The sequence below is a fragment of the Drosophila navojoa genome, chromosome X, assembly GCF_054131105.1.
Source record: "Drosophila navojoa isolate 15081-1374.11 chromosome X, UAZ_NAV_1.0, whole genome shotgun sequence".
Lineage (NCBI taxonomy): Eukaryota > Metazoa > Arthropoda > Insecta > Diptera > Drosophilidae > Drosophila > Drosophila navojoa.
Window position 1 is genome coordinate 25,001,965 of NC_142895.1, and position 27,412 is coordinate 25,029,376.

General features: G+C 42.0%; 1 protein-coding gene across 2 annotated transcripts in view; it reads left to right on the forward strand.

Moving 5' to 3' along the window:
• Positions 1-27,412, forward strand: part of nAChRalpha3 (nicotinic Acetylcholine Receptor alpha3) — a 124,604-nt gene that overhangs the window by 76,207 nt on the left and 20,985 nt on the right. For both annotated transcript variants that reach the window (XM_089263944.1, XM_089263945.1), the window contains exons 4-6: positions 11,641-11,935; positions 12,006-12,186; positions 19,442-19,557. In XM_089263944.1, the coding sequence (XP_089120070.1) occupies positions 11,641-11,935; positions 12,006-12,186; positions 19,442-19,557 (592 nt within the window). The remainder of the gene's footprint in view (positions 1-11,640; positions 11,936-12,005; positions 12,187-19,441; positions 19,558-27,412) is intronic.

A 27,412-nucleotide genomic window follows, 5' to 3' on the forward strand; every position in this document is an offset into this window, starting at 1 on the left:
CGCACACGCACAGCACCTACATACATACATATATGTATGTATGTATGTATGTATTGTAGCTGTAGTCGACCCACACTTGCGGCTCCACTTCGACAATTCGCCCTCATCATGGGCTTCTGGGAGCTGCTGAGTGACAGCCAAGCTCAGTGCTCGGCCAGCACTTGGATGCGTGCACACAGTCAATGCAATCACACACACACACACACACGCACACACACACACGTGCACAGCTATCTTTTGTACAGTGAATTGGCCCTTTCCCGTTCAGGCAACGACACGAATTCGCAATTAAGTGATTTTATGGTCGCGTATTTCAATTTATTGCCAATCGGGCGTGCCTAACCTCCAGCTCCCCACACCCACTGCCGGGCTGCTGCCTACACACTGTTGACACATTGACATATATATGGGTGAGTGTGTGTGGGTGGGCGTGCGGGTGGGTGTGCGGGTGAGTGTGAGTATTGAACGCAGCACTGCAGCACACAGTTTGTTTTTTTTTTTTAACATTTAGAAATATTAGATTTATTGGCTATACACCCACACACACACACACGCACACACATCAGTGGCACACGCAATAGAGGCATCTCTTCTTCTTTGCTGTCAATGGCTGCATTTCCTCTTCCGCTTATGTGTATGTGTGTGTGCGTTATCCTGTCAGAGAGCGAGAGCGACTTGATTACGTTGTCAGTGCCAGCTAAACTCTCGCAGTGGCTTACGCCAGCTTGACCCATGCGGCAACGCATCTGCTCATAAATGCATCGCCTGTCTGTTACCTGTCATGGGCAATTATCCAATTATCCAATAAAACTGCATTGCTTCCACCTCCAGCCGAGGCGCTGTGCCTTGATTGAAATTGATGTTCCATCAAATTGCGAAGGCGCAACAACAACAAAATCAAACATAATTAAATAAATCTCACATGCAGCAGAGATCAACAACAACAACAACAAATGAATACTTAATGGACGTTTTCAATATGCGGAGATTTAAAAAATTCCGTGTGAGCTGCCAAAGGCAGTTCCGCATATCGATATTTATCGATATTGCAAAATTGGGTAAATTAATTAGCATATGTATTAATGTATTATTAATAGTCAATTAAACTTATATCTTCCAGTGGTCGTAAATTCGCTAGCAATACGGGCTATCAAGTTAATAACAAACTGGCTTATCGATTACTTTCAGATATTTTGTTTAACGGATTACATCATTTATGAAATTGGTTATCAAATGTCTGCAGTCTAGTCGATATTTGTTAATGCATGTAAATGAGCTAAAAATCTTTAAGCATATATCTATACAAATAATACTTCATTGTTATCGATATCGATAGACTATATTGAGCTTTCTAACTTAAGTTTCATATGAAAATTAGCTCAGCTTATCAACAATAATATAAAGCACTGCAGTGATTTACCAACAGAAATCGATACTTATCGATTTGTGTATGCTATGTTAATCCGTGTCCTCAAATCGATCAATGTCAATCGTAGACGTCAGCTAATCATCGATCTTCCTCTTGAGCTCCTAAATGGTCTCTTTAGCTCATACACTCCCAGTGCCCATCCCATTCGTATTCCCATTCCCGTTCCCATTCGCATTTCTATTTCTTAATGGTATTCGCATTGCCGACAAATTCACATTTGTGGTTCTTACACGTATATTGTTTCTAGTCGACATTCATTCATTTGCTTTTCTTTGTTGTATTTGCGGGCTCATCAATTCAGCGGAACATACTTTATTCCGGCTCATCCATAATTCAGCCATCAGTCCGTTTGCCTTAGTTATTGAAATTTATGTAACTTTTTATGTTATGCCCGAATGCATTCAACATTTTTTCGTACTTTGACTTTAACAAAAAGACTCTTTGTTCGCACATATGTATGTGCGTGTGTGTGTGTGTGTGTGTGTGTGTGCGTGTGTGGGTGTAATGTGTGTTCTTGTAGCTGTATGTGGCGTTAAACTAACGATTTTCGTGCAACACGATTTATGTGGCTCGCATGCATATTTCGTACAGGATATATATTCTGGCAATCAAGTGCTCGTCACTAGGAAAACTTTTACCAAGTCTAGTTGTAGATGGCCCCAAGAGTATTTCACTGTTCTTCCTCTAGCCTCTTGCCCTTCATGACCAAGCTATTCATGCTCGATTGAGGGCTACCCTGTATTTCAGCCCAAAGCCCATCTTGATGGATGATGATGAATCTTTATTGATTTTGTGTGCGTGTGTGTGGGTGTGTGAAGGGATTCAGATAATAGTTCCGTATATCTAGCATACTCACACTAGTTACTCAAGTGCTGAGCAACCTCTTCGGGAATTTTATTGAGTACAGGGTATAGCTTATAAAAATGGAAGCCAGCTGCTGTTGCTGCTGCTACTTGCAACGCATAAATGCTAAAAGTGTTTCATGTTTTTCGCGTGTCAATGATGACACACACACACACACGCACACACACATACTTACGTGTGCGCTTTTACGCACATTAGCAGCGTTGGTGGCTGGTCTCTTGGAAGTGGGCGTGGCACTGGCTGGCATGAGCACACAAGTTCAATATGCGCGCCCTCGACTCGTTAGAGAAATGCTTTAACTATGCGAACGATAGAATTGATGCTTGCTGCTCTCCCTCTCTATCCCTCCCTCTCTCTCTCTCTCTCTCTCTCTCTCGCTGTGTATGTGCGTGCCTTGAATGTTTTTTACATCCGTTTCGGTTATGACTCTCTCTCTCTCTCACACACACACACACGCTCTTTGAATGCTCCAAGTGAAATCGGTAGCCGCCCTATGGCGCACATTAGCGCGATACTGGGAACGGAATCAAGCGAGAAGTTCCGGATACAGCTAGAGCTTCCTATCAGCCATACCGCGCATACCCCATCTGGCAGCAGTCACCGACTCGCGTCCTGCGACTCCTTCGACTCCTGCGCTCATCAAAGCGCTGTCATTAGAAACTTTTGCCGCGTGACGATTTGGCGCAAAGGCCAACATTTTGACACATTGGCAAGAAGGCGTTACCGGGCCGTCAGCCGCTGGGATGGCAACTTGTCTTGTTTTTGACGCATGGCCATAAAAAATGATGATGGGGATCATGCTCGTGCTTAAGCTCAATTCATCAGGCAGGACGCAGCACCTACGACACCAAGGACGACGCCGAGTGCGATAGACCGTTAAAGGATAGTAGAGCAAAGTGCGCCAGCAAATGGCGAATGTCCAGGCAGGCAGCTGGCAATGGCTGGATAGTTGATGGCCGTCACTGGCACTCGTCAAAAAAAATATATATATACATATATGTGTATATATATTTATTGCCATTTAAGCTCCGGACGCATTTACGACTAACAGGTATCAAGCAGGAATCTGACGTGGAACAATCAGACAGCCTCTGGACTAGAGCTGCAGCCCGATGGCCGTTGAATGGGCCACAGATTGAAAAACGGAAGCGTCCAGAATGAATGAGTGATTGCGTTCGATTGCATTTGAAAGCCGGCCGATGCCAGCTACATACACATACATATACATATGTATATTCACGCAGATCGGATGCCGTATAACTGCGATAAATGTAGAAAAAAAGGAATTAAACAAAAACTGAAAAAGCTGAAAGCAAATTGCAGATGCGAATGCAGTTCAGTTCAGTTCAGCTCAGTCTATTGATACAAAAGCAATTTAATAACAGCTATTTGTATACACATGTGTACATATATGGACATAGATATGTATATGTATATATTTTTGCATTCTAATTTGCTGATTCAACAATGTCATTTTGATTACCATGAACCCGCTTCTGAAAGCATTTCAATTAACAAATCTCATAAATTGTGCGCGGCACGTGAAACACAAACAAAATTGAAGACACTCGTAATCGAATGAAATAAATTCATGAATTATTCAAAATGAAATTACGAGTGCTTTGATAAGTTGGCAAGTGAGCAAATTAATATGTAGCTAGCTGAGTATCTCAGTGTCTAGATGATGATTCCATGTGATGGGAAATACAATAGCTCTTCGATTGTATTCCATGAAAACAACAATTTTCCGTATCTCTGAATTGAATAAATATTGTATCTAAAGCAACTAAAGTGTGAATTTAATCACACTTGAGTATATAATACATATAAATACTAACTTATATAAACTAGAAACTCACTATTGAGCAGAGTTGTGTAAATATTAATCATTCATATTGTTATATAATAATATTGTGGAAATATTATTAGGAGATTCCATGAACCCAGCAAAGAGTTGATGCTCCAATCATTCCATACATACACAAGACACACACACACACACACACACACACACACACACATACGCAGGCACGCATAAGCACGACCTCTGCTAGCTGCGCAGTTGACGCAACGACTGCACTGGGGCAGAGAGAGAATTTATTTGTTGGATAAATTCTTTTGTATGGGGAGCATGCTCATCAAACTTTTAGAACGTGATAATAACGTTCAAATATGTGTTTACTGTTTTATTAGTTTATAGTATTTCATGGTTTGCTATATATATATTACGGTATTTTTGTATTTGTCACATGCATCTACACAGTATTCGGAATACCTTGAAAAACAATATCAAGTTATCGATTATTGTCGATACAAATTAAATGGAATGAGTTTTCGGAAAAAATATGATATTTTATATGGCATATACTAGTACAAATGCAATATTTTAAGAGTATAGCTCTAATATCTTCTGAGATCTCGGCGTTCATACAGACGGATGGACAGGAAATATATTGACGTATTATATACGTATTATAGGTGCGTCACGCCTCCTTCCGGCTATAATATATATTTTAATAAAACCTTTTCTCATCTTCGAAGGGTTCAGGGTGTAGCTCGAATTTAAGATGAACAAATTGATAAAAACCCTATACGAGTATAGCTGACTGTCAGAAGAAGCTATATATGAATATAGCCGAATAATATGCCGAAATGAAATAGATAGAACTTCTGAATAACATAACTCTAGTCGAGGGAAGTTGGTTAACAAGAAACAGATTTTATGCTCAAGTCGAATGCAATGTGAAGCCGATTTCGATTTCTTCTATACGTTGCCTATATAGCTACGAGTGCAGCTTCGATAGTCAGCCATTGTCAGGCATTCAGATCTAATTTGTTTGAGCAGGTAAACATAATAATGAAAAGCTAAAGTGCAGCCGATACGGGTGTCCGTCAGTTCCGTTCAATTTCAATCATTCCGTTCAATCGGCGCGTCCTGCCGGAAATCAGCTCGGTGAGCGTTCGATTGGCAGCTGAGCGAATGCAGATTGTTGCATTCTCCTGGCCAACAGGCGATGGCCCGGCTGGTGCCTAGGTCGCCCGCCCCCCCCAAAGGCCGCTGCCACCTGCAAATTATTCCTTTTTTCGTGCTTTTTTCTGCCAATTTACGCTTTATGCTTCACAATTTGTTGTTGCTTTGCCATGGTCAACAGAACTGGCTGGGAATGGGCAGGGAAACGGGAATGGGAATGGGAATGGAACTGTAAATGCGAATGGAACGTGTTTGGGTTGCCCAATGCGCTGCCTCGCCAGCCCTTGACAATGGCCACCTAGTGCTCCGCAGAGCACCTTGTGGCCGCCGCAGTGTGGCACATGCCACAGCAGTGAGGGCTTATGCACTCGACGCATGTTGACGAATGCAGTAAGGAACAACGACAGCAGCGACAACAACAACAACAACGACAGCAACAATAACTGCAGCGACAACAACAACTTTGTCAACCACAACCGCAATCGCAATCGCAATTGCAATTGCAATCGCAATGCACATGGCCAGAAGGCGTGACTCCCAACGCCCACACGCCCATGCCCGCCCACATGTCGCCCATTGTGCGACGCAGTATTTTATTATTCATACGCCCCGTTTGCATCTCCCATTGCAGTTGCAGTCGCAGTCGGTGCTGCAGTCGCTGCTACAAATTCCTGCTCTTTTTTAGCCAGTTATCATGCACATGTATTCACAATAATTGCGTGTAAATTTCAAGCGTTTAAAAAGTCAGCGCACAATCGTCGACAAAACAAAAACACGCTTGTATGCTCCACTTGAGAGTGCTCGACTATGAGATGACTGTCTCTTCCCTCCCTTTACGGCTTACAACATTGTTAACATGCGTCCTTAATTTATTTGCATTTCTGAGAGAGCCAGAAGTGGAGACAAGGCTAGAGCTAGGGGTAGAGGTAGAGGTAGAGGTAGAGGTAGAGGTAGAGGTAGAGGTAGAGGTAGAGGTAGAGGTAGAGGTAGAGGTAGAGGTAGAGGTAGAGGTAGAGGTAGAGGTAGAGGTAGAGGTAGAGGTAGAGGTAGAGGTAGAGGTAGAGGTAGAGGTAGAGGTAGAGGTAGAGGTAGAGGTAGAGGTAGAGGTAGAGGTAGAGGTAGAGGTAGAGGTAGGTAGAGACTTGGGCTTAGACAGCGAGAGAGAGGTATTGGCTGGGAATGAGACTGATATTAAATAAAATGAGATTGAGACTTTAGTCTCTTCTTAATAGGGACTGAGACTGAGGGTAATACAGCGACAGAGAGAGATTGAGACTGAAATTGAGGCAGGGAATGGGACTTAGATTGCGAATGAGCCTGAGACTGAGAGAGGAACTGAGACGAAGACAGGGAATGGGACTAGAAATTAGCTAAAATGAGATTGAGAATGAGAGTTAAGCTTCACTTGGACTGAGACTAAGAGAGAGAGAGGGAGAAAGAGGTAGGGAGAAAGAAAAGGAGAGCTATAGAGAAGAAGGTACTGAGACTGAGATAAGCTAACATAAATTCATACTGAACGAGACTGAGCCTATTAAACTGAGACCTGTCTCTAGAGGGCCTGAAACTGAGACAGAGTGTAGTACATAATTGCATAGAGTAGCTTCTCAAAGTGCAAAGAGATCAAATTACCGCTGATTCGAATTATAAAAAGCATTTTGCCTGTCAGTAGCTTGCGATGCCTGCGAATCACACAGTTAGCTCTCATATATACGGAAAATACATACATACGAAATATCATAATATTTATGAGCGAGCTGAATGATAATAATAGTACAAAAAAAAAAAGTTTTAACCAATTTGCAATCCAAATTTGAAGTTCTTGGCATTCTATACCCTCTCTCTCTCTCTCTCTCTCTCTCACACACACACACACACACTTTCCTCAGTTTCTCTACCTCTCTATCTGTCTCTGTCACATGACGATTTTCAAAAGACAACTCGTTAACAGTGGCTGTCATTGCCGTAGCCGTTCATTCCGCTCCTGGCAGCACCCGGCAACCACCTGCCCATTGCGAGTGCGGCGTGGCCTTGTCTGCCCGTGCGAACGTTTTGTTGTTAAGCCATTGGAATTTATGGCGTTGTTTACACAAAAATTGCATTCGCCTTGCAGTTGAGTAAACACACGACTCGCCAACAAGAAGAAGAATAACTAGAGGAAACAGAAGAAGCCGAGGCAGCATCCAAAGCAGAGACAGTGAACAACCAAAGCTACACGAAAAAAAAGGAAAAAAGAAACTAAAACTAAAAAACAAAAAGAAGTTATGCACGCCCTTTACAAGTCTGACCGATCCGGATATACCCTGTATTCTTGCTGCTGGGCTATTTAATGGAATAGCCAACAAATTGAATTCCCTCTTTAGAATGCCAAACTAATTCTAGCTGCAGCTATTCACTGAGACATTGCTGCAGAGAATCGCCTTTTGATGCTAATCAGAAATAAATATATTCAGTTGACCTTGCCTTACCAATTCGCAACTGGCTAAGGGGTATGCCAGAAGGAGAGCTGGGGAAAAAGACAAGAAAAACACACAATTTGGCAAGTCAAATTGAAAGAGCTGCGCTCCAGCGTTTCGGAATATCAAAATTTTCAGCTAACGGCATCCTTAATGAATGCCAATTACTACTGAAGGACCTGCAACTCGATTATGTTAGTAAAAATGCAGAAAAGAACGTAACAAAGAGAACCGATTTAAATAACGACTATTTTCAATTGCTCGCAATGAACTGAAGGACTCGCAACAACAGCAACAACAACTGAAGTTAACTCGAGCAGAAGGTGTGCATACTTTAAATCATGGCCAGCTGCTGGCTGTTGAAAGGAGCTGAGCTCAGCTGGGCTAGAAGCCGCTGTACTACGGAGCGTATACGCAATGTATATTAATTATTACAATGTTGCCCACACACACGCGCACACACACACGCACGCTTACTCACTCATTCACATAAATTTGAAATAACCATATCGTATAATTATATAAGCTGCACAACGACCCAAATGTGCGATGCCCAAGCATTAAATAGACGACGACAAAGATGAAGAGAGAGAGAGAGAGAGAGAGAGAGAGATAATACGAGTTTGGAATGTGGAAATGGGTAAAGAGACGTCCGACTAGGGCCATGTTGCTGTCATTTGTGGGTCGCAAACAACGAAACTGCATTTAGGTGTAGCCAAGAACTGTCAGCCAAGAGCACACAAAGAATCCAAATCGGCCAACTGAACCTTGCCAAAAACTCGCATAAGTCTGCTAACCAATTACAAAATTGAGATCAGAGATGGGAATCGGAATCGGCATCGGAATGGCAATCATAATGGCCTAGGTATTATTAGAAAGAGACAGACGACAGTAGTACCTGAAATAAAATTATACGGCTTTAAGAATATTTGCATTCAATTTGTTTATACATTGTATGAAACGTTTTTTTTTGCTCAAAGTAAATTCAATTAGACTAAAGTTGAACTCCTAACGGAAGAATGCCATGAATAGTGCCCAAGACAAGGGCTAGGATCCCTCCAATTGAAAATAGAAGCCGAAGCAGTATTTGGTATTACTTCTGAAAATGTCTTGAGCTCAATTCATACGAATTACCCAATGAGCTCTTCAAGGGCGGATCCATATACATACATATTAGAAATGTGAAACCTTTGAAGTTGAACCAAATACGAAATGCTGAACTAATTAGAATTTGAGAGCTGCGACGGCGACGGCGACGACGACGGTAATCGGATTTGGTCAGTGTGTCAGGCAGAAGAAATTAAATTGTTCGCCTGGCTTTTGTCTATTAACACAATAAGCCAAGGACATTAAGTTGTATGTGTAAACGGTGTCTGTGCGTGGGTATACTTGTATGTGTGTGTGTGTGTGTGTGTGTAATAATTTGTCACGATAAATGTGCGACACGCAAAGCAATCATAAAATGTGCTTTTTGGTTACCTTAATGTGATTGTCAGGCCACATGTAAGCATTGAAAGCAGTCAATTAGCACTAACACAGACGCACACACGCGCACACGCGCACACATGCACACACGCACACATAGACAGCCGAAGTGTGCCATATAAAGTATACGGCATGTGTACCCAAAACGGCAGGCGACAAAAGCGGTCGCCGCAAAGGTCCGTTTAACTTAACGTTTCCCACGCGAGCGACAACAGCGTTAACCCACAAACAGTCACAGACACACACGCATACACATATATATACACACATGCATACATATGTATGTATATACACCTTGTCAAATGAATGGGTAAACGGGCAAGTTGTTGGCTAAGAGCATTCCGAGCTGCCTGCCCAACGGTGCACTGAGGTCTTAAAGTAGACAATGGATTGATGTAGCTCTGGAGAGGCATAAAGTGTGCCACAAAAAACATAGGTAGTTAATTTTTAACAGACTCAAACGAACTGACAGACAGACGGACGGAAGTACGAACGGACTGAGGGAAGGACGCACTTTCATTTTCGCTCAACACTTGCCACACGATAGCCAACTCAAAGTTCAAAACGAGCTAGAGTTTATAAGGCTCACGCCCATTGGCACTAATTGCCAGCAGAGCTGTGGCTGGAACATGTCGCGCACATCCTGGCCTTTGCCTCGGTCTCTCTGTGTGTGCGTTGCAAATGAACGGGAACTGCAGGTGCCTTTTAATGATGCAGGAAATGAGTTAATGCGCCCATCAGGGCCGCCAACAGCGTCTGTCAGCCAGGCCTGGACACCAGCTCAGTCAACCGTTTACGTCGCCCCATCCATCGCACCAGCAGTCGGCCGCATGCAAAGCGCGCCCAGCTGATTGGCATCCGTGGCCCCAGCAACGGCAGATGTTATATTGTCGCCAATGTCATTAGAAGCAAGCGTTCACTAATCAGCTTATCATTATTACATTGACGGAGAGCGGGCCGAGCAGAGCAGACGGCGCAGCGCAATAAAAATCCTTGTATTGAAGCCTAAGCGCATTAGGATAGTTTGCCAGTCTCAGCCAACGTAATCGACAAACACAGAGCCAATGTGGGCAGACTGACTGGCCGCAGCCCGAATACACTTCAGTTTTATAGACGGCGTCCATCTGCAAGAGTCGAAAATAAGTCAATATGCTATCGCCTTTTTATAAAACTAATTCAAGTCCTGTAATGTACGCGTCCCATTGGAATTGCTGCTGATGCTCTGCAATGCATTGCTCCAATTAATTATTTCTGATTAACAAATAAAAATCAAATTGTTTTGCTATTCGCCTGCTGAACGCAAATGGTGTGCAGTTAAACTGTGCAAAGTTTAAAAAACCAGGGCTGCAAGCTAGTTGCTTCACGCGATAGTTTCAAATATCGATTGGCATAACAGCTCATGGAATAAGCTGAGCTTTAATTTTAATTAAATATTAAGATAAATACACAAATAAAATCATTACAACTAAAACTAATGATTAAAATTACAACTAATTAGTGAGACGATAAATATTAATATCAAACAGCATCCATCGATCTATCGCAATGTCCATTAAAGCTCATCACGACTATCGATATAAATAATTTGAAATTTTGTAATTTTTTGCATGCTTCTCTTTCTCTCGATCAATTAACTTTATATTTCTGGCTTAAATTGAATATTTGTGACTACGAAGTATTTATCTAATGTAAAGAAATTCAGCAGACTTGTAAAAAGCTGAGAAAGCATTCTTATCAGACAATAACCTTAATATCCATCTGTTTATTTATGCGGAGATATAAATATTAACTTTGAATCACAAGTTTTGAATACAGGCGGCTGGTCGAGTCCATAAAAGCAGGATTTTTGTTGCCCTCGATTGATGGCTAGCACATGTTGCGATAGACTATTTATGCCCAGCCCAGCGACAGGGTATTATAACAGTCGGACGTAAAATAAATCAATTAAAAGATTTCGGGTTTTTCGGGACGCCGCGCATCGAAATAAGCCAAAAGCAAAGCTAATTAGTAAAGTCCACAGGGAGCTGACAGATGGGTAGGAGCGGGGGCTGAGCTGGTTCTGGGTCTGGCTCTGTTTCTGTTGCTGTGTCTGTGTCTGTATCGGGGCATTGGGTGTGGGCGTGGCTGGTCAAGCATATTGTGATGCCATTATCAGCGTATCATTAATTTAATGTGTGGCACATTAATTGCCGCATTGCGCATACACAGCAATATGCGCTGCAAGTGGAAATGGCAAATGGAAACGGAAATGGAAATCAGAATGAGAGAGAATGAAAATGAGAGCAGAGAGCAGAGCCGTCTGAATGAAGGGGAGATGGGAGAGGGGAGAGTGACGCGAACATAGATAGTTGATAAGAATAATAGGCATAATAATGCGAACTGCCTTGATTTCTAAACCATATTAATTGGATGACTTTGCGTATCTTTGTTGTATTCAGGCAGCACAGCGAATCCGGATGCGAAGCGACTCTACGACGATCTGCTCAGCAACTACAACAAACTAGTGCGTCCCGTGGTGAATGTCACGGATGCGCTCACGGTGCGCATCAAACTGAAGCTATCGCAACTGATTGATGTCAATCTGAAGAACCAAATTATGACCACCAACCTATGGGTGGAGCAATCCTGGTACGACTACAAGCTCAAATGGGAGCCCAAGGAATATGGCGGCGTCGAAATGCTGCACGTGCCCTCCGATCACATTTGGCGCCCGGACATTGTCCTCTACAACAAGTGAGTTGGCCCCATTTACTAGCCCTAACAGCTGACCATAACACCAAGCATCCCAATCCCCACCAAACAGCGCTGATGGCAACTTTGAGGTGACGCTGGCCACAAAGGCAACACTCAACTACACAGGGCGCGTCGAGTGGCGGCCGCCGGCCATTTACAAGAGCTCCTGCGAAATCGATGTCGAGTACTTTCCCTTCGACGAGCAAACATGCGTCATGAAGTTCGGCAGCTGGACATACGATGGGTTCCAGGTAAGTTTCCATCAATCAATCGAGCTATCCATCTATGCATCTACATTCCAACTGGGAGAGTGTGAGAGAACTACGAATTGCTCTTTAATGTTTCCAATCTGAATAATCGATGTGTTGGGCATAAACACTAACCATAGAACACTGGACAAGTAGAGATAACTTTTTCTACCCAGGGCATAAGGAGCATACGGGACAGTCTCGGATAGTCTCGGGCAGTCAGTGTATTGTATGGTCTTACATTACATCTGTCATGAATAGACAATTAACATAAAAACTAAATATTCGCATAGTGAGGAGAAATATCTGAACTGAGTTTCCCTTTACCTAAAACAAAAATATTTTGTTTTTAGCTTACTTCCGAATTTCAGGTCTAGCTTTTGATGCGCTTCCAAATCGTGATCAAGCGTATATAGACATTCCCTTACGTCTTTTTATAAAGCCAATGCACATTCCGAGTTTATGCAAATATCGTAAATTCCGTTGGCTACTTTCATTCAGGTCACGACTGTTCGGTGCAGCTGGATTATATGAGTTGTAATCGAGATAAAATGTAGAAGAATTATCGAGCTGATAGAGCGAAAAAGAAGGAAGAACAGAGATGGGAACAGAGCTTAGCTTTTCTATGCCATTTGCACTTTGGAAATTGGGCGCCTGTGGATGAGTTCTCTGAACAGCAGCAGCAACGGGAACGGATCCTGCGGCTGGTTTAGTGGCTATAAACCCAAATTCGCTCATAATTCGTTGTTGTGGCATAGAATTTCTCACATTTTATGGCCGCACAGAGGAACGGGCTGCATAAAATTGTCTCTGGCGACTTGAAAGCACACCGAGAGAGAAAGAGAGAGAGAATAAGAGCAGGAAGCTAGAGACATTTGTGTAAACAAATATAGAACAGGACGAGCCAAGGGACAATAAGGTGGCCTGACACCTGTCGGCAATAATAAAGACAGACACAGACAGCGGCGACAGTTGAGGCCTCGTAAAAGGCGTTGTGCAGGCGAGGCTGCAGCTGGCGCTGTGGTCGTACATGGGATATGAGGCATCAGGCGTCAAGGAAGTCTGTGGCATGAGGCATGTGCCATGTGCCATGTGCCATGTGGCATGTGGCACTGGCGTGGGGATGGCGTTAATGTTGCCACCCGGCAGCGACTTGGCAGCTAATGAAGTGGCATTAGAGCGGCATTCACTGCTCGCTACGACTTTGCAGCTTAACGCAAATGAGCCGACAAATGGCCCGCAGCTCTTGACAGCAGCGCAACAGCAACTCTTTTTAGCCGGGCCTTTGCTACCTCATGGTTAACCGCACATGTGGTGCTCTGCTCTGCTCGGCTCGGCTCAGCTCAGCTCGGCTCCGGCATTGGCGGCCATAAAAAACTCGCACTGCATGTGCAGCAATACCTGTCCTTGCCGCAGGCGTAATGTTGCCCTGGCTTTAATCAAATCTTGTTACCCTCAATGATGCCAGTCTGTTCAACAAGCTAATGTCTCTGTGCGTGCATGTGTGTGCATGTGTGCATGTGTGCATGTGTGTGTGAGGTAGTTATGCAATTCTCTTAGCTGAGCCGAGGCAAATTGCTGCTAGTTGTTGCGTAATGCAACTTGCAGAACTGCTGTTAATTTGCATAGCTCACACGCACAGACAGCCGTCAATCACACACGCACACATACGCACGCATAGCAGCGCCCGCTTTTTGCAGCATACTTTGCGGCGCACAATGTGTAAAACGAAAAAGAAGCAGACGAAGCTGCGGTAGACGTAAATTAGATAATGAAGCTGTGTAAATGTATGCGAAAGCAAAGAGCGACGTGAGCAGCTAGGTGAAAAGACCACGAAAGGAGGAAGAAGAAGAGCCTATTGGCACAGTGGCAAAATGCGTGAGAAAAAAAGAGAAGGCGGCCGCAATGCTAAAGATGATGAAATGTGGCAATAAATAAGACTGAAAATAATTGTAGAGAGCAGAGTGAAGACGAAAGCGAGAAGCGAACGAAAAGTGAAGGGAAATGAGAAATGGAAAGTCTTAAAGAATCACAAGATAAACACGAAAAGCCAAGGGAGCAACAGAAAACAAGACCAAAATTAAAAAACTCTAAGAGAGAAACAAATCAAGGCAGCGAATGAACGAAAACCCGTAAGAAGGAGAATAAAAAATCCAGCAACAATAAAAGCCAAGCGAAACACAGCAAAGATCAAGCAAATTGACAACAAAAGCGCGAAGCAAAAAGAAGAGACAAAATCGTAGCGATATGCAAAGCGAAAAGGCATGAGAGAAGCCAAACAAGAAATTAGTGTCGTCAGTTAGCAACGATAGTTATTTAAGAAATATCGATAGTCGATGTTAGTGCAATGCGATGAGTAGTCGATATGCTCAAGAGTAAAACTGCAAATAAGCGAGAGAGAGAGAGACAGAGAAACTAAGAACGGTTGCTGTTTAAATACAATAAAATTAGCATGAAAACTAAGTGAATAAAGGCAAAAGTGGAAATCCACAAAAGAAACAAAAAGGGAAAAAACAAAATGAATAACTAACTGAAAGCCATATCAATTTAATAAGATATTCTTACATATGCTCATCCATAATTGTTTTACATACGAATTTTATCTAGACTGCGTACAGCTCATTGTTTTTTATTGCTCAGCTCTCAGTACTTGTAGGTTCCCTCTGCTTCTTCTTGTTTATCTCTAACTCTTCTACTACATACATACATAGCTCTAATTTAGGGCAGCTGTTCACTAGCCAGGCCCCCTTCTGCCCCTTGTCGCAATGCTTAACGAATACATTAAGCCTTCCACTCGCAGCAGCAGCTAACTACACTGGCCTACACGCATTGGGTCCACAAACTTGGCAGACTTTGACTTTAATTTGCTAAAAAGCCAATCTTCATTTGGCATTAAAAGCCAAGCCAGGGCGCTAACAGCATTTGACATGGCACGAAACGCACAAAAACGTGGCTATCTGTTTCTTGACTGAAATTTCTGACTCGCACACACTAAGTGTGTGTATTAGTGCGCGTGTGTGTGCGTGTGTGTGTATTATTGTCATTGACAACAATTGTTGTAATGTTGTTATTGTTATTCGTGTTGCTGCTGCTGCTGTTGTTGTTGTTGTTGTCGCTATCAACGCCTCATTGTTTTTTTTGTTTTGTTTTGTGTGGACGCGAATGTGGGCATCGTTTGTGGTCCACATAAATCAACCGCAATAAGCGGTATCAACAGCGTCGTATCATAGCATATTTATAAACTCTCCTGCTGTACATATAGAGCACGCCGTAGCGCACACAGCGGACAACAAAGCGTAGCCCGTTGGCACAGTTGGCTGAAGCATGAGGCGAGGGGCATGGGGCGTGGGGCGTGGGGCGTGGAGGTATGAGGCACGCGGCACGAGGCCGGAAACAGAAACTGGACTGCTTAATGGCCGCTGGGTTGGCTTCATTGTGAATTGAAAGCATTTACAATTGTCTGTCAACTGTGCCCCAGTGGCGAAGCATTCCCAGCTCTGTCTCAGACTGATGCTCTCCCTCTTCCCCCCTCTCGCTTGCACTATCTCTCTCTCTCTCTCTGTCTCTGTCTCGCTCTTTTTACCTTGTGTATAGCTTCTGTCGCAACAAGCAACATCTTTCGGTGTCGGAAATATTTCAGTAAATCGTAACTTCCTTATAGTGAAATTTCCGCTACCACTTAAAATAACAATTTCCGCTTCAGCAGTTTCAGTTACATTCACACAGTTACAGCTAACGGTAAGAAGTGCTTATAAGTTTGTAGTTGTAGCTGCAACATCGCAACAGTTGCACCTGGCAACGTACATCCTGCCTGATTGCACCCGCTGCCTGCCCACGTTGAAAGCCAGCGAACGCCGATTGCACGCCTAATTTTATGTGAAGAAATCCAGAGCACACCAAACCACGCACAGTGGGGCAAACAGCTGCAGTTGTGTTTGCTAGCACAAGAAATCAAAAATCTTAAAGCAGTCAAGTGGGTAATACAGATACCAAAGTTTCGATCGATAATTAAAGTGAAGACCAGATGAGTGCAAATTTGAAGAGCTCCAGGGTATGCCAAGCAACGCACAGTGGAACAAACTACCAAGATTGTGTTTCGTATAACAGCAAGTAACGCATAGAAGACAAGTTTTGTAAATCTCTATTGCCAAATTAACTTGCTTTCCTGACTGAATGAGTATTAATCGATAACTAAAATGAAAGCTAGAAAAATGTATGCAGAAGCTTATTTAGATCTATCAAGGCTGGCAAAAGAATTCATGTTATATTCCCTTTCAACAAATGTGAGCAACTGTCAGAAGAAATCATGGTAGTTTCCATCTAGTTTATATAGATTTTTTCATCAGACTTGCAAATTGTATCGATACTACGAGTAGAACCTGCATGTCGTTCATCTCTCTATCTGACTAAAGAGACGAACAGAATATACATATATCAAATTTTAATTGTTCTTCCATCTCTCATATCATGAATATCGATTTTTATCGATTTAATATATTTGTATGTGATTTTAGGAGCATTGCTCAATTAAATGTTCTGCAAAGATCACTCTTACGAAATGCTTTAAGATGTTCAACGCCTCAACAATTCGAAGCACACCTTCAATAAAACTAGGGTATCTCAAAGTCAAGCACTTGACCTGAACTTGCTTTAAATGAAAATTGAAACGTGCCTAGAGAAATATCGATGTAAGCAAACGAGCAAAATGAATGTACGAAACAAATTTCTTTCGCCACGAATATCTCCAGCACTTTAAACACAACGATAAAGTGGATAGAAAAAAGTAAAACCTTGAGACTAGAGGGCCCGATGAGCAATCTGAACGCAGTCAGCTTTATGCCAATTACTTATTATAATTCGCGCTGATGGCCCAATGGCAATGTGTTGACTCTGCATCAGCATGCACTGTCGCCTCATTCACATGTGTGAGTGTTATGTGTGTGTGTGTGTGCTCATAGGCTCAATTTTTACAGTTGATTTGACACAAAGCGGCATTAGCTTAAGCGCCCCGCCCACCCAGGTGTGCCAGTCGAGTTGACTAAACAGTTGAATCGACTCGATGCGACTCCACTTCACTCCACTCCACTTCACTTCACTCCACTCGGCTCGCCTCGCCTCGCCTCGACTCAAACTCCCATCGCCACTCAGCAAATCGAATTAACGTCACTTTTCAAATTTCACGCTATTCTCATCGTGCACACCTCTGCTAAAAGAATTGCCATCCCCACTGGCTCTAACCGCCAATCGACCAACCACTCGACCCTAGGCCCTACTCTACGACCCATAAGCAGCTCGCCCCCTAGTGGCACTTCCTACCCTGTACCTGTGTACCTTTCTCTCTCTATCTCTCTCTCTCTCTCTCTCTCTCTCTCACTCTCTCTCTCTCGCTCTTTCTCGCTCTCTCTGTCTCTGTCTGCCTCTTTCTGTGGATGTTAGCTCATTGAGGTGTAAACGTCGCCCCCTTCCATCAAGCTCACATCGAAAATCGCATCAAAAACCGAATATGAAAAAAAAGAAGTGATCTGACGAACTTCTAATGCCCTAATTAAATAATAATAATATGAAAACTAATACTACTAATAATAATAATATTTATATTAATAAAAATAATATGAATAATTATAATAATAATATAAATAATTATAATAAATACGAATAATAATACTACAAAATGATAATATGAATAAATAAAAAAATATTTAAAAAAAAAAATAAATTATATGATCTAATGAAGCGATTATCAAATTAGTAAAAATGTAATTTCAACAAAAGATTTTATGTGCACAATAATAAATGAAAAATTAAAAAAAAAAATTAACTAAAAAATTAATAAAAAATAAATTTAAAATATAATAATAATAATAAACCATTTCCCACAAGCTCAAAAAATAAACAATTTTTTGTACTATATAGTATATACAAATAAAAAGTACTATATATACAAAAATACAAGTTTTATATATCTAAAAAAGAAAACCTTTCAAGATTATACATATATATGAAATTTTATGCATTTAAAGATCTGAAAAAATCTATTATATTTTAAATGTGTATACACAAAATCCGTTTTATATAGGTCATATGAAAAATGCATTATTAAATTTAGATTTTAAACGATATAAATTTATTAACTTTTTATAAAACAATTTGATAATCAGTAAAAAAAAAAATGTTTACTTATCCAAAACATTGATGACAAATTACAATGATTTCCATCTTTTGTGACCAATTTCAATATTTATTAATATTAATTTATCAATATCGAATAGCTCAGATTCCAATTTCAGTTTCAGTTTTTCATATGGCATATTTGAGGGAGGCTAAATTAGTGAGAGAGAGCTTATAATAGAGTGAGCTAATTATAGAGCTTAAAAAAATAAATAAATATGTAAATAAATAAAGAATGCTAAAACATTGACTAAAGTACCATAAACAGATAGAGCAGTCTCTGTTAAAGTTTATGGTTTATGCAATTTATATTTGATTCCCTCGATTATGTATGTATTGCTCTTTTAGTTATAATTATATATTTATGTAATCTGATTGCTGGCACTGAGCAGAGTGCAGAGTGCGAATCTGATGTCTTAGCTGCAATCGCCTCGGCTCGGGGGCGCAGAGCATTCGAGAGAAACACGAAACAGCTGGCTTCAGGCTTCAGGCATCAGCTTGTGCCAGTTGTGTGGCTGGCATGCCAATTGCAACGATGTCCTGAGCTGTCCTGTCCTGTCCTGTCCCGTGCTGGCCTGTCCTTTCCTGTTCACATCCTGCACTTGTTCTATACTCGTGTCCATTCTCTGTCAGCTGCAGTCGTGCCGAACTAAGCAAAACTGAAACAGAAATTGAAGTGCAAACTTGTCTGGCTTAGCTTCGGCTTTGTACACTCCAAATGCTCTCAGCTGCTCCTCCTGCTGCTCCTGCTGCTGCTTATAGCTGGCGACTATTTGAATACTCTGACTTGGAATGTGAATTAATTTGGAGCTCTGCAATCACTGGGTGCAGCACTCGCCAGCCACGCTCTGCAGGGTATGCCAGGTGCGGTGCCGGCCACGGCGAGTGCGTGCTCCATTTCTGTGTTTTACTATTTCGGCAAGTCGAACATGCTATCTGCTGATCCAGCCTCGCACAGCAGCTCAATTATGTGCGCTGTCAACGTGTGTAACCCTGTAATTGTCTAATCACTCTCGCTCTAGCTCTGTCACTCTCACTCTATGCTATAGTTATTCTAACTCTTGCTCTCTCTCTCTTTTATATATGCCAGGTGGATCTGCGTCACATCGATGAACTGAACGGCACCAATGTGGTTGAAGTGGGCGTGGATCTGTCTGAGTTCTACACGTCCGTTGAATGGGATATACTTGAAGTTCCTGCAGTGCGGTAAGTTTTCAAATACAACAGTAACAACAACAGCAACAACAACAGTGAATCTACAAACAGCAACAAAAAGAGCTTTGGCAGCTGCTTTGGCCAACTTTTGGCCGCTGTCACAAAACACAAACACAAATCTTACGAATGTCAGAGCATTTTGCACAGGTCAAGGATGCTAACAACAACAACAACAACAACAAGCAAAGGCAACAACAACAGCTACATAGAATTTGCAATGACGACAAGTTGCTGATGATGAGCCCGAGTGCTGCTCGCAGTGGGCGTACTTATGGGCGTGGTCGACAGTTTACCGCCAATATTTACACTTGTACATGAGGCGTCTGTTTCTCTTTTTTTTGAGGGGGGGAGGAGAGACCTTAGTTCCCATCGCCCGTGCCCCCTCACCCACCCCTCAAGACTCCACAAATCGCAAGTCTCTGTGAGTCGGCGAAAAGTTTTTAAATTAAAAAACTTTGGCGCCGGCTGCCAAAGGAACAGCTTCTGGACAGTGAGTGTATGTGTGTGCGTGTGTGTGTGTGTGTGTGTGTCGCACTTGTAAACAATATATAGAGATGCCTGCTTAATTGCCACGCCCACAATGCCAGTACCTGAAGCAGCACGCTTGTGTGCACACATCAGCATTTGCTGTTGCTCTTTCTTGGACGGATGAGAGGAGCTGGAGCTGGAGCTCGACCTGGAGCTGTAGCTGGGGCCTAATGTGCTTAGCCCCAAATACAAAAGGCAACAATTTCAAAGTGTTTTCGCACATTTTGTTGCGTCGCGCAAAGTGCACAAGAAGTTGCCGCCTTTGAACAGCCTCTGAGAACATTGGCAAATTAAAAGCCTAAACACACACACACACACATACACATGCACACATATGCCTACACCTACACACTCATACACTGCCAAGCCGTGCCCCTCGAGTGTGTGTAAATTTCGCTACTCATTTCAAAAGCTAATCAAAGAATCAATTCATGCAGAAGCCATAGCAAATGATTTGTAACTCTTGCTGAGGCACGAAAGAGGAGACTGCTCGACTAGGAAATACCCTGTACGCTGCTAAATTGTAGTTGGACGGTATACCAATCATTCTGCGCTTGTATTATGCATATAAAGTAAAGAACACTCATGCATAGGCCAGCACGCGCTCTGCTAACTGCGCAGTTGACTGCGCTTGAACTGAAATTAGGGATATACAATGAGAAAGAATGATTTGCTGAACAAATCTTCTTGTATATAAAGTCTCTATAGTTCAAACTTACAGAACGGGATAACGGTATGTGTGCTTATAGTATTTTTTTAGTATTTTTTTTAGGGGTGCACCCGGGCGTAGGCACCATGGTATCTAAAATCTATAAGTTACAAATTCTTTGGTATGCATTAGATGCATCCACAGAGTAAATCTGTAGTCACTATCTCTAGCAGCATTTAAATTACGTTTAAAAAACAAGGTAAATATCGATCACTGTCGATAACAAAGAAATGAGTGTAGTTATCGAAAATATAAAAGAAGCTCATACTACATTTTGTATTCATGAGTGTACATGTAAAATGTCAAGTCTCTAGCTCAAGTAGCTTACGAGATCTTTGCGTTCTATCAAAGTGAAGAACGGGTGATCGAAGCCAGATCAACTCAGTGTATCATGCTGATAAAATATTTGTTTTATGGGGAGTACCATGCCTTCATCTGCCTATAACATATATTTGATAAATGCTGCTGAAACTCGCTCACCATATGATATATGTCTGTATACATAGAGATATTTCGTTTGTACAAACTCAAATTGTCAAACTATTGTCAATCACTCAATCATAGATTGTTTTATGTTTTCCCTACTGTTCAACAACAATATGGGGCAAGAGTCCATTGAAGATTACAATTCGTTTCTGGAAACGTAAATAAAACCTTCACTATTATTCAATCAGTCAATCAGTCCGTGATTGAGGAGAACCTCATTGCTCACCTGAAGCCACTATATAATATTTACTATACATATTTAAATGTCTTTAATACTAGTTTTATATGAATATATCATATATAATATATTATCAATCGGTCAGTCACTCTACTAGACAGTCTAAGGCTTTTCTCATAGTTCAATTCATCCCATACTCTTATATTATATTATATTTTATATGAATATATATATATTATTAATCCATCAGTCAGTCAGCTTGACAGTCTAAGATTCAATCAGTCTCATAGTTCAATTCATCCCATACTCTATCAATCAGTCAATCGCTCATTCAATCAGCTATTTATTTTTCTTGTTTTCCCGATAATTTCACTTTAAATTATGTCAAAGCAGACTTGAATATTTCATTTACAGCCGCTTTAAATGAAGCCGGATAATCAATCAGTCAGTCAGTCAGTCATTTGCACTTGCCATTGTTCTATTGTGCCCACTGTGCTTCGCTGCTGTCGGCTTAAAGCAAAGTTTCAATGCCAATCAATCGGCCAATCGGGCGCTTTGATTGAATCCCAATATTTGCGCAAAATGTCTGTATATTTCATTTAATTTAAAGAAGACCCAATCAATTATGAACTATTGTCATCAATTGTGCAAGGCCTTCAGCACTTGATCCAACTAGTCCCCCCCTTCCCCTCCAAACAGCTCCCCGCTCTGCCCGTTCCACTATCGTATGCAGCTATTGTAATGGCTGCAGTTTACGGATTAGCCGCTTGGCCGCACTGAGCTGGCAGCGAGGATTTCACCGGCGCGACAAAGTCCAGCGATAACGGTATTAAGCTCGATGTGTTTGGTTATAGCCAACAACAACAACAACAACAACAGCAACAACAATAGTGAAATGCAATAATTTTGATTACATTCGCATTTCGCGTTCGCAATATTGTTGCTACCTTATACAGTTAAACGCCCTTGATTTAGTTCCCTTTTAGCGCAAGCTTTTAAATTTTTTTGTATTTTCATTTTTATTTCTTTTTTTTTTTTTTGGAGAGAGTTGCCCCAACTTTCGAGCCCCCGGGCAAGTGAAACGCAACTGAAATGAAATTTAAGAGCAGAAAACAAAAGTTTTTATTTTGCTCGAAATGTTCATAAAAAATGGGCAAGTGCTCAAGATGTCAATGAGCGTGTGTGCCTGACTAATAGATACCCTGTATTAGCTTGATGCGTTCGGGAATTGAAAGAGTCTTGAGCTTGAGATTTAAGATGGACTGAAGAGTGACAGAGGGATAGAGACACAGAGAGAGGGAGAAAGAGATAGAGAGAGGGAGAGAGAGAGGGAGAAAGAGAGAATGAGAGAAAAAAATAGATAGAGAGAGACAGAGAGAGAGGAAGATGAGGAGAGAATCTAATGTGTCTTAGTCTTAGGCCTTAGTAAACTTTTTTAAAGCAAAACAAATTTTATTATAGTAAATTTATATAAAATGCATTTATACAAAATTTGATTAAATTATATCGATTTTGAAACAGCAAATGGTATATACCGTATGTATCATAATCCACATCCACATCTAAAATAAATAAACAATATAAATATATCCTGATATATTCCCTTTAATTTTCGATACTTGTACCTTTGCTTCGTGGGAAGTTCAGATTCACTAAAGATCGTCTTATTGTGGTTACAGGGTATATGTGTTCGGTTACAAAATGTGAAAGGAACCGAGCACACGCTTTGTTTTTTGGCATTGTTGCTCTGGTTGTTGTTGCTGCCGTTGTTGCTGCTGTTGTTTGTTGTTATTGTTGTTATCAACGTTGTCGTTGGCACGCGCGCCAGCCACAAACATGTCGCGACGCACAGCGTCGTTACGGGTGTCCGTGAAAGTGTTGTTTATGCCCCAAGCAGCAGCAGCAGCAGCAGCAGCATAAAGGCCACACACACACACATGCAACGCACTTACACACACACACACACACTCGCACACAACAAGAAAGAAGCAAACGCTCACCTGCTGCATGGCGTGTGCGAAATGCACTCGCTGCGGCACATTATGTGTGTGCTTGTGGCAAGCAGCCATCAGTGTGTGTGTGTGTGTGTGTGTGCGTGTGTGGCGCACACTTGCCACCAACTATTTTCAAGTTGCGTGCAAATCTTTTGTGATTAATAAATCGCCTTGACCTCAGCTGCAATTCACATGAGCAGCGCCTCAAGCCAAGCGCAAGTAAAGTTCTAAAAATATTTTACATACAATTGTTGTTTATAGGGTATATAAAGTCGACTCTCGATATTTCAAACCTGCGATGTTTCGAACCCCCTCATTATCGAATTATGTCCGCGTAGTCGCTGGAACTGTTACTCGTGTTAATGCTAGCAGCATCATTCGATTGCTCAGCTTTGCTTTCTATTGATGCAATATCGTGCTTGATTTGAGATCTGAGTTCAGCAGGTGTGGTACCTCTCAGTTTCTCAATTTCATTAATTTTCTCAATGTAACAAATTTTCTAAATGTTTTTTTGTTTATAGTTAACAAATATTTCCATCACGATTATGTATAAGCAATGTTGATCATTATCATCATCATGCCCATCATTAATTGCGATATTGCGCAGCTCTCTGTCTCTCGGTATCTCTCTCTTTCTTTCTCTCTCTTTCTCGCTGACTCTCTCTGTCTTTCTCTCCATGTCTAGCACATTTTCCCCACTGTCCGTGACACAGCACATTTTCTGTCCCTGTCTCATGTCTTTTTCTCTCTCTCTCGCTCTCTCTCTCTGTCTAAATCTGTCTTTATAAGCTTGTGTCTTTCACTTTCACTTTCCACATCTCTCTCTGCCTCTCTCTCACTGTATACATATTTTATCTTTTTCTCTTTCCTGTCTTCTCTCACCCTCCCCCTTTTCTCTCTCCTCTTACTCTTTCTCTCTCTATCTCTTCTCTCATACTCTTTCTGCCTATATCTTTCTTAATAAATATCTATCTGCCTTTTTCTTTCTATTTATATTTGTTCCTCTCTTTCTCTCTCTCTTTCTCGCTCTCTCTGCCTACCATTTTCTTCCTCTCTGTCCATCCTTCTCTGTGTCCAGCTTTCTCTCTCTCTAGAGATAGATCTCTATCTCTCTCTCTCTGTTGAGCACTTTTGACCTCTCAGACAATCACTGTTTATCTCTCTCTCTATCTCTCTATCTATCTAATAGTTTCTATATCGCTTTCTACATCTTCCTATTTCTCTCTCACACTGTGTTCCTTTTTACATCTTTCGACCTCTCCTTTTCACACTCTCAAACCTCTGTCCATCTCTTCCTTTCTCTTTTTCTGATTCTCTTTCTTACTCGATCTCTAGCCGCTTTCCTTCTCTCTCTCGCTGTCTCTCTCTGTTTCGTACACAACCTAATTTCAGACCGCTTTTGACAGCAGGCAACAGCGTGTGTCAATTGAAAGCTTTGTGTTTTCAGTTTATCTATTGTTGTCTGTACAGGTGTCTGCGCTCTCTCTCCTCTCTCTCTCCCTCGCCCTAGGCCTCTCTCTCTCTCTCTCTCGTTTTAGCTATTTCAATGCCTGTCCGTCTGTCCTCAATCAGTGTCTGATTGCAATCTTCGGCGCTTTACCAAAGTGGGCGTGTGTGTGTGTATGTGTGTATGTGTGTGTGAGTGTGTGCTTCTGTTGTACGTACGTGCTGTTACGGCCACGCCCCAACGCTCAACGCTTCAGTTAATTTAACTGTCGATGTTGATGCGCATTAAAGTGAATCCTGGCGTAGCTCGCCGTGCCGTGCCGTGGCGTGGCACGGCGTGTAGCTCGCTGCGACTGCGACAGCGACTGCGACAGCGGCAGCGGCAGCGACTGCTTCATCGCAAAATTACGCTACGTGCTGTGAATTGTGTTGCAGCATTTTAGGCGCAGCCCGGCCGCTCGCTCCAACCAGCCAACAGCTGCAGACAATAAAAGGACCTGCTCTCGCCTTGGCCCGCACTTTAGATCATATGGCCCCTGGCCTTGGCCCAGCCACCGCCACTGCCCCAATCTACCTCCCTCTCTCTCACACTCTCCTGTCCATGGCACGCATCGAGGCAAAAGCCGCAGTAGCGTCCGCCTCTGGTTTGTGTCACGCACTTGTGGCATAATTTACTGTAGACTGCGGCACACACGCACTCACCCACACACACACACACGCACACACACACACCCACACACACACACACATACACGCACACGTGGCAGCTGCTGTCAACTTTTTAATTCCTGTCAATGACTTGAGCCCCGTTTGCGCTTTGGCTTCGCTCTGGGCCTTTTGACGTTTCGGTAGTTCGGCTGGCAAAATGTATTTGAAGGCGGTGTTTCTGCCATGTCATGGCCGTAGTCATTATGAACAGTTAGGCATCCAATTGGCTTGCAAACATATGTTTCAAATAGTCGAGCGTCTGTCTCATTTCTTATTTCGCAAGCCCTTAGTGACAGCAACTCCCTCACTCACTCACTCTCTCTCTCACTCCCCCTCTCTTCCTCTCTCTCTCCCTCCAGCTTGTGTAAAGTTTAGCTGACATGCAGCAATTAGGCCTCTTTTTGCAGCTCTTTAAATAACATCAATAACAATCGCTTGGGGAGCCCTCAAGCACTTGGAACTTTTTGTTTTGTCTTTAAATTCGATTTCGATTTTCGTATTTTGTTATTTCTTGAAATTACATAATCCAATAAATATCCTTTGTAAAGATAGATTGAGGTGAAAGAGAGGGAACACATGTAGACTTTCTAGACAAAGAAAAGAAAGCAATAGCAGCTAGAAAGATGCCACGCCTCTATAGCTGGAGCAGAGGTCCAGGAATTATCTAACTGAAAAGAGTGAAGTTGTAGTATATGATTTATAGTCTTTAGTGTTGTCGAGCCCTCAGTGAAGACATATTAATCATATGGAAGGTATATAATGAAAATGATTGAGTGATTGATTGATTGACAGACTGATATTAGGTATTCATTTAAAGTTAGCACGAAATAGATACTGTGGAAAGCCAGTATAAGACTTGAAGCACCAGCACTATGGCTAACCATCGATAGATACACATCTATCGATAGTTAACTTTATCGATGACTGAGGCGTTCGATACTTGGCGTGCCATAATGGCAGTAGAAGAAGAGAAAGATTTAGAGAACTGAGTGGAAGCTGAGAGAGTTGAGTTTAGATTTGATGAGATAAGACGATATTAGATAAGAAGGAATTAAAGCGAAATAAAATTACGAAATAAAAGCCTCCTACAATACAAATATGTGAGGGAGGACCTGCTCTCGCCTGGGTATCCTCAATCACAGACTGACTGATTGATGCTCACCCCGGTTGACTGATTGAACGAGAGTAAATGAACGAATTGCAGCCCCTAATGAACTCTTGCCTCATATTGATATCAAAAATGCGCTTCAGTTGAACAATAGGAAAGACATAAAACCATGATTGACTGATTGATAATAATTTTTTGCTTTAAGCTCGTATAAACGCATGGAGATGTTTTGTCATTTTATTTCATACTCGAGCCTTGGCCATAAAACTAAGTAATCAGTAATTTCCTCTAGGCCCCACATCCCCACATCGCCTACCAGGAAAAGCCCAACACCTTTTTTCTCATTTGGTCAAGCACGCCTACCTCCTGACGCCATCAAGTGGACCTTGAGAGAGCAATGGGGAATTTACGACCGTTCGAGTACGGCAATCACTTCTACTTTATGCTCTATTGGAGCCATGGGACACCATGGCAATAGACAGAACTCATTATATAAGCATTTTAAATAAAAATCCCTGCTCTTCGAGCTGAGTTTAACCAAAATTGTTGCATTCATATTGAAATCTTCAATAAGCTATTGAGACGGTGTTAATCAAAAGTAAATGCTCCGAATTGAAAGTGCTTGAGCGGAGATGGCAGCGAACCAATCCACTCGATTCTTGTAGTGAACGAGCATACTAATATAACGG